The 9,016-nt window shown below is 41.4% G+C and overlaps 1 protein-coding gene across 5 annotated transcripts in view; it reads right to left on the bottom strand.

The window, feature by feature from the left end:
* Positions 1-2,789: 2,789 nt before the first annotated feature.
* The window catches only part of CRADD (CASP2 and RIPK1 domain containing adaptor with death domain), a 183,328-nt gene continuing 177,101 nt past the window's right edge, over positions 2,790-9,016 (bottom strand). For all 5 annotated transcript variants that reach the window (XM_072773096.1, XM_072773093.1, XM_072773094.1 and 2 more), the window contains one exon: positions 2,790-7,524. In XM_072773096.1, coding sequence (XP_072629197.1) covers positions 7,223-7,524 — 302 coding nt within the window. In that variant the 3' untranslated portion in view covers positions 2,790-7,222. The remainder of the gene's footprint in view (positions 7,525-9,016) is intronic.

Here is a 9,016-nt window from a genome sequence, read left to right as displayed (position 1 = left end):
GGTGTCATAATTGCTGGCTGTGATGTTGGTCTCCCCAACAGGCTGAGATCCTACAGGACATGATTTGGGTCTCATTTATCTTTAAAGCTCTGGTTAGCTTACACAAATTGGTAGCTCAATGTATGCAGGGATTCATTTAATGACAGTCATGTGTTAGATCAGAATCCCATCCCAATTCTGAATATCCTCTGAAGTGTGCCTACCAGTTCATAATCCTAATTTTTAGAGTCCTGGTAAAAGTACTGAAGGACTGTGCACTTTCTAATTCTATACTGTAAATCACAGCAGGAAAAGGTGATTTTGACCCTCACACTTCTTAGGGCCCTGGAAGGGTGAGGAGTATAAGAAACCCTGGTAGCTAAAATAATTCAGCTCAATTATTTAGCAAAATGTTTTTCCATACCTGACACTGTTAGAAGCTTTTATCTCATGGGATCCTTGCTGTAACTGTAGGTGGGTATGGTTATCTTACCAATTTTATATATGAGGAAAATGGCACAGAAATGTGTCCAAGTGAGGGAGCCTCATGCAAATATTCCCCATACCTCCCACCTCTGAATCAAGGCAGAATGAATTCTTTCTCCTCTGTGTTCCCATAGACTGGGCACATAGGCACTCTGGCACAGACCTTATCATGTCTTATTGTTATTGGAGATCCAATCCACGTTAGTCTCATCGGCCAAACAGTAAGTTCCTGGAGAACTGTGTATTTATCAGTCATCTTTTTGCAGTGACTGGCTTATAGTAGCTTCTCAATAAGTGTCTGCTGAAGAGCTGAATGAGAGGAGTCTGTTTCCAAAACTACCACTTCTGGGGAATTCTCCAGAGAAAGGGATGAAGAGAGACTCTTTTTACTGCCTCAGTTGTTTGTGTGTGTGTGGTGGTGGTGTGTGTGTTCATGTGTATGTACGTGTGCCCCAGCAAGAACTTCCCCAGGGACCACTGAAGTTTGGGGGAATTAACTGGCATTTAAAACCAACCCATTGGGATCCCTGGGTGGCGCAGCGGTTTGGCGCCTGCCTTTGGCCCAGGGCGCGATCCTGGAGACCCGGGATCAAATCCCACGTCAGGCTCCTGGTGCATGGAGCCTGCTTCTCCCTCTGCCTGTGTCTCTGCCTCTCTCTCTCTCTCTCTCTCTCTCTCTCTCTCTCTGTGTGTGTGTGACTATCATGAATAAATTTAAAAAAAAAAAAATAAATAAAACCAACCCATTAAAAAATAAATAAATAAAACCAACCCATTGTTTTTTGCTCAAGCAAAAATTGTTTTCAAAATTTTTTAAAGTTTTAGAAAGTCATTGTAGTTTTTCAAAATATGCACAACTTTAAACTGGACAATACCTCTAGGAGCGTATCTTAAGAGTCTTCCTTGCTATATCCCTAGAGGCCATAAATATAAGTATCTGTGGGGGCTGAGTAGGTAAAGCAACAGGGAGAGGAGCTGGATGAGAAGGTAAGGATGGTGGACTCTGCAATGTGTCTGCCCATTATTGCCATGTGACAAGGGGGATCCAGAATAGCCAAACTTTGTTTTTCAATAGGACCCAGAAATCTCAATTTTAAAATATTGGCTGTAGTAGATGGCAAAAAAATGTACCTAAATTATTCCACTTCCTCTCCAATGCCCTTTGGTAGTGCCCTCCCACATTGACTCTGGGTGGGCTGGCTTTAGGACTCGCTTCAGCCAACCAAATATCAAGAAAAGGGATGCAAACAGAGGCCTGAAAAGTGCTTGCACACTGAGGTTTGCTCTTGCTGCCCATGGGACCGTGGCCACCACTGTCAAGTGAAGAAGGCAAGGCAAACTTTATGAGTAGAGATGTATAACTGAGACACCTCTGTTGCTGCAGGCAGCAACACGCCACTTACCAGGCATGTAGTGAGGCTCTCCTGATCATCTGGCCTCAGCCAGCCCACTAGCTGACCCCAGATGCATGGATGTCCAGCAGAGATTAGCTGAGTTGACCCAGATCGGGACAGTCCAGCTGGCTCCCAGAATTGTGAAGTAGGTTTTAAGCCAACACATGTTGGGGTGGTTTGTTATTTAATAAAACTAATTGATAATAAAATTTAAATATGTCTGGAGCTAAACAAAAGAGGGATCCATCTCATTGTAACTTCTGGTGAATGTAAATATTTAACAAGGAACTCCCCTGATCACATCACTGTTTGTAAAAGTGACAAAGCAATAAACCACTTAAAGATCCATCTCATGTAATAGGAAAGTGGTTAACAAATGATGACACGTGCGTACACTGGCACAGAATGCCACTGCTAAACATGATGGTGTAGGGCAATAGCCACACACACCAATTCCAGAGCAGCACAATATTGCTGCCCACCAGAACACACACGCTGGTAGAACTGGAACACTGAGCTGAGTGGGTCACACAGAACAGTGGAGGGCTTCCGGCTGTGAGGAATAAATATAAAGCTCAGATTAAGCCCAGAATGTTTATGGGAAAGTGCTCAACTTTGCTTTTTCGGGATATGAGTGTACAGTAGCAGGAGCAGCAAACAGCTCTACTCAAGCAATGACATGGTTCTAAAGGGGGGGAGGCGTCAAGCAAATAGCAGGATAACGGCCAATGTTTTGACAGCAAAAGACATTCTTACAAATTCAGTAGCTAGAGTCTCTTAATTTCTTTAAACATGCTGCTGAAAATTACAGGACTTGAAAGTGTGCTCCAAACACAAAGGACAATGAAAATCACTGGTATGGAAAAAGCTTTAATGATATGGAAAGACAGCTATATGTTAAATAAAAGAAGCAAACTGTAAAACAGCACATATAATACAATCCCATATTTTTATTGAAGTATAATTGACATACAATATCCTATTAGTTTCAGGTGCACATCATAGTGATTTGATATTTTTACACATTATGAAGTCATCCCTATGATAAATCTAGTTTACATATGTCATCATACAAAGTTTTTACAATATTATTATGTTCCCTATGCTGTACATTGCATCCTCATGAGTTATGTATTTTATAACTAGAAATTGGCACTTCTTAATCCCTCTCATCTATTTCACTGGCCCTTCCAACCCATCCTGTCCCCACACTCCATAACCAACATTTTCTTTTCTGTATGTATCAGTCTGTTATTATTTTATTTTGTTTATTGTCTTATTTTTTAGATTCCACATATAAGTGAAATCATATGGTGCTTGTCTTTTTCTGTCGGATTTCTTTCACTTGGCATAATACCCTCAAATTTCATCTATGTTGTCACAAATGGCAAGATTTCATTCTTTTTTAATAGCTGAGGAATATTCCATTGAATACGTATGCCACCTCTTCTTTATCCATTCATCTATCGATGGACACTTAAGTTGCTTCCATATCTTGGCTACTGTAAATAATGCTGCAATAAACAGAGGGGTGCAGATAGCTTTTCAAATTAGGGTTTTCATTTTCTCTGGGTAAATTTCTGGAAGTGGAATTACTAGATTGTATGATACTTTTTTTTTTTTTTTTTTTTTAGGAATCTCCATACTGTTTTCCACAGTGGCTGCACCAATTTTCATTCCCACCAACAGTGTACAAGGGTTTCCTTTTCTCCACAATCTCACCAGTACTTGTTATTTCTGGTCTTTTTTATACTAGCTAGTCTGACAGGTGTGAGGTGATAGCTCATTGTGGTTTGGATTTGCATTTCCCTGATGATGAGTGATGTTGAGCATCTTTTCATGTGTCTGTTGGCCATCTGGATGTCTTCTTTGGAAAAATGTCTGTTAAGGTCTTCTGTCCACTTTTAAATTGGATTATTTTTCTGGTGTTGAGTTATATGAGTTCTTTATATATTTAGGATATTAACCTCTTAGCAGATATATCTTTTGCAAATTTTTTCTCCCATTCAGTACGTTGCCTTTTTGTCTTGTTAATGGCTTCTTTTGCTGTGCAGAAGCTTTTTAGTTTGGTGTAGTCTCAATAGTTTATTTTTGCTTGTGCTTCCCTTGCCTGAGGAAACATATCCATAAATACATTGCTAAGATTAATGTCTAAGATATTACTGCCTGTGTCTTTTAGGAGTTTTATGGTTTTAGGTCTCATATTTAGGTCTTTAATCCATTTTGAGATTATTTTTGTGAATGGTGTGAGAGAATGTTCCATTTTAATTCTTTTGTATGTAACTATCCAGTTTTTCCCAGGATCATTTGTTGAAGAGACTGTCTTTTCCCCATTACATATTCTTGCCTCCTCTATTGCGGCTTGATTGACCATGTATGTTTAGGTTTGTTTCTGGGCTCTTGATTCTGTTCCATTGACCCATGTGTCTGTTTTTGTGTCAGAACCATACTTTTGATTACTACAGCTTTACAGTATGTTTTGTAAACTAGGATTGTGATACCTACATCTGTTGTGTATCCTTTAACTCTTATTATAGTTATAGTTGATTTGATACAATCCTATTTTCATCATAAAAAGAATATGTAGCCCTAGGAAAGTAACTAAGGGTAAAGATTAAAAGTGGGATGTCACAGTGGTTATCTTTGGAAAACAGAAGTAGGAGTAATTTTTAATTTTTTATTCTTGCTCATTAGTATTTTTTAAACTGCTATAATGAGCATGCACTATTTTTGTACTAAAAATCTCATAAAAGTTATAGTTTTTAAAAAGTAAGAGGGCATACTCATGAATGCATGTGCATGTGCATCCCAAACCAAAGTGGATTTTATATTTTCTTGGTCAGTGCTGGCAAGTGCTCTGCCACTGCACTGTACTCATCCAGAATTCTGTTGGGGGTAGGGAGCCTCTGGAACTGTAGAATCTTCTCCCATGCAAAAACACATAGACTCCTTCCTTGTAGGCACATCACCTACCTGATTCTCCTGGGAGGTGGGCAGATGCCATTCAGCATCACTTTCCACACCCAGAGGCAGAAACAAGGTAGTGACTAAGATGCTCTGTTCTTGCATTCTGCAAGTTTTCTGCCAGAATGTGAGCAGGCCCAGCAGGTACAGCTGCCGTTTGATGGTGGAGACACGCTGCTCATTAAGGGCAGCAAGTCAGAGCTCTCTAATGACCCTGGCAGCCCCGGATGGGCCAGTCCATCACAAATTGTCCTTCGCTGCTCACAAAGCACTGAAGTGTCTTTGTACATGATAGATTCTGATTCCAAGCAAATGGTGGGAAATTGAACTAGCTAATCATCAGATCCACTTCTAAAATGCCATTTAGTCAGATGCAGCAAAGCCCAGCCTTACTCACGTGGCTATAAAAGTGGTGAGAACAAAAGTCCAAGCAACTCTCTATTAGCAAACTCAGGGGGGCAAATAGCAATGTACAAGTCCAAGGTTCAGAATGACAGGCAATTGGCTGAAGATGCCAGAGAAGTACAGGCTATCACTAGCTCAGTGATGGGGCCAGAAGTCTATACATTTTACAAGACAATGAATTAATGGCTGGGCTACAAAATGGAAAATTAGAACTTATGAGGCCAGAAGACCATCATTTTGAACTGTTTGTTGAACTGTAAAAAGTAATTGATCTTTTTTCAGTAAAGGGAATATGGTTGCCAGACATCTGAGAGAATGCAATCGACATGCCACTGTCACCTTTTTGAGCACCCACTTCATATTCAACTCTACCATTCTATATGCTTGTCCTGGAATAGAGAGAGGTAAAAAGTATAGTTTTTTTCCCTTTGAAAAAAGACCTGAGTTTGGTTAGGATTAGGAAAGAGACTCCCCAGTTATTCAGAAGAACAGATCACAGAGTGGGAATGTTTATCTCTCCCTCTCTGTTGATTGGACCCATGGGAGAGTCAGTAAATTATATCACATGTTAAAGCTTAGCAGGAAACATGGTAACAGCACTTCCTCCTGCAGTCTCTTCAGCTTTAGCCACTATTCAGCTTTGCCTCTGAACTTTAGCCACATGCAGCCACAGCAGCAAATTAGCAGCTACCATTTCCTGGGAGCTAAAGACCAGGCACTAGATGAACCCTTGGCAGACATTCTTTTAATTATCACAAAAACCTTGGAGGAGGGGACGCTCATGTCCTCATTTGTAGAGGGTTAGAGAAGAGGAGCAACTTGTCCAAGGCAATGCTGCTAGCAGGAGGAGAGCAGGACTCAAGCTTCTTCAAGGAGCATGTGAGACAGAGGAGGAGAATCAGCATGGAGCAGTTGGAAAGGAGAAGTGCTCCAAAGACATTGGACATTCTAGACAATTCACCCCCAGAAAAATCACTTGATCTCACTACAGAAGGAGACTCACCTCTCTTGCTCAACCACTTCACAGGAATTTTGTGAGGCTCAAATGAGACCACATATATGAAAAGCCTTGAAAACAGTAAAGCATTTGACAAATAGCAAGTGTCATTAATAAAAAGAAGACTAAATCATACTCCTTAGGAACATAACACTTCAATCATGACTACCCCAATGGAAAGACCACATCCTCCTTTGTTCCCCAAATAAATTCTTTAAATAAACGGCACAGGATTTTCTTAAGCAATCTTTTAAAGATGAAGGGCTCAGGTATGCATGCTGGTACTTGAACTGGTCTTGCAGGGAGCCTCACTGTCTTGAATTTAATGTAGACACCCTGCCTGAGCAATTTATCTTAACTAGAGAAAATAACCATTTTGTTATTACTAGTAATTCTGTTTCAAAAAAATAACTACGTTATTTGACACTACCATTTTGTTATTACTAGTAATTCTGTTTCAAAAAAATAACTACGTTATTTGACACTCTTAATCTATGCACTACAGGAATGAGAAAAAACAAACAATCCTATGTGAGGAAAGGGCCATATTATATGTAGCAAATTAACTTTTTATGATCATCCCCATTAATAGCAAAATCCATAGGTCAGTTCCCAAGCAATATAGAAGTGCATGCTTTATATACAGGACACCTACATGTAATGTGATAACACAGTAATTTTTTTTGAGCCATTATGATTTACCAGTTTATTAAAAGGCACCCACACAATTAAAAACCTGCACAATTAAAACAATGCAATCTTTAAGCAGTTAAAAACAATGAATTGTCAAGTCAATGTGGGAGAGCTACTGAGTAATCTGACCTTTCAAGTAATGTATACCAGAAATCCTATTTTCTCCTTTCATCTAAAGTTCATTAAAAAGAAAAGACCCCCAAAACCCCCCCAAACCACCTGCCCTTGGAGAAAGTTAAGATTCTGCACACACAACTTGGGGACACACTCCCCCAACCACAGGATGACGTGGAGCATGCAGGGGTCATTCCAACATGTCCTGGAGCACTGAGGGGTCTACCTCCACAGCCTGGAGGCCTCTGTATAAGCTCCAGAAGGTGGCCTGCTTCCCATAGCGCTGCCTCCAGCGGATGAAGGCCTCCACCATCTGCGACTGCACGTTGTGGGGGTGGTTGGCCTTACAGCGGTAGATATCTGTCTGGGACAGTCCCAGAGCCAGCACCACGGGCTCCCACTCAGGGCCCAGCCTCTGGGCCAGCTGGTTAATCTGCCGGTCCGATGGTGAGCTGTTGAGGATGTGCGGGGGGAAACCAGTCATCCAGTCATCTGGGAAAAAGAAAGATACGAGGGTGAAAAGAGCAAACAAACACATCAGATGGGGGCAGAAATGGAAATTGTGGGGAGAAGAGCACAAAGCTTCATATGGTAGGGCCAACTTTTCCTAGTCTTCTTGGGGGCTGCTCAGTAAAAGGTCACATACAGGAGCTTACAAAATACCATTTAGCATCTTTGGAAATGTTTATTACAGAAAATGTGAAAACAAGAAAATAAAAATAACTGGGAACCCCACAAGAGAAACTTAGTGATAACAATTTGATTTTGTCTTTTATGTATAAAACATATGTTTGGCATTATATGGCACAGCTTTATAACATGCTTTTCTCACTATCATCTCTTTCAACAGAGAGGCCAGGCAGGGGGTTCCAAGAGAATGAAGAATGACAGCCTGGGCCTCAGTTCCCTCTGGCACTGGGGTGGCGCTCTCTCCTGCAGGAATAGCTAGTGCTGGAAGATAATGGGCTAACCAGGACAGCTACTCTCTGCTGATAAACTCGAACATTACCAAGAAATGCTGCAGTCTCTAACAGAAGCAGAACCAAAGAGGCCTGATGAGAAAAAAATGAAACTTAGAGGCCATGAGGTAGCAGGATGAGAGTTACCACCCTGGGCCCAGCAAAGGGAGAGACAGCACATGCTGTAGAAGGGCAATGAGGGAACCTGACCTTGCACTTTCTAGATCCCAGTCTCCCCGAGGCCAGTCTGCTGAGGAACCATGACACTGAGTGACTGCCTACAGATGTGCCAGGCATATCCAGTAAGAAGTACCATCAGTTACAATGCAGACAGCCTTCTAGAGGAAGGAGGTTAAAGCTAAACCCTGAATGTGAGAAAGAATCCAATGAATGGAAAGGTAAGGAAGCATGCCCTCAGCAAAGGAAATTGCCTGTGCAAAGGCCTGGAAGCAGAAGATCACAGCAAATTCAAGAAAAGAAAGAAGTTCAGGGATCCCTGGGTGGCTCTGCAGTTTAGCGCCTGCCTTCAGTCCAGGGCGTGATCCTGGAGTCCCCGGATCGAGATCCACATCGGGCTCCCTGCACGGAGCCTGCTTCTCCCTCTGCCTGTGTCTCCGCCTCTCTCTCTCTGTCTGTCTGTCTCTCTCTCTCTTTCTCTCTCTCTCGTGAATAAATAAAATCTTTTTTTTTTTTTTTAAAGAAGTTCAGTGTAGCAAAAGTGCAGAGATTGAGAAGGACGCTAAACATTCAAAATTCTGGTGCTGCTTATTGGTTAGGCCAGAACTAGAAGTGAGGTTTTCATACTCCTGGTACAGTCATGTGTACAACAGCACTACACTTGTGCTACATTCTCTGTCACCAGCATCATGGGAATCCGAGTCAATCCCACTTCACACTCAGCAGCTCATTGTTTAGACTTATGAATTCAATAAGAAGGCAAAAAGCACCCGATCGGAATAGCTGTTTTCACTGTACGTGCCTTTTATCCCAAAGCAGTTGCAAATATCTTAGGCACAAGTTTAAAA

Source organism: Canis lupus, chromosome 13 (assembly GCF_048164855.1).
Source record: "Canis lupus baileyi chromosome 13, mCanLup2.hap1, whole genome shotgun sequence".
NCBI lineage: Eukaryota > Metazoa > Chordata > Mammalia > Carnivora > Canidae > Canis > Canis lupus.
Note: the sequence above shows the minus strand (reverse complement) of the source record. Positions and strands in the feature narration are given on the sequence as shown.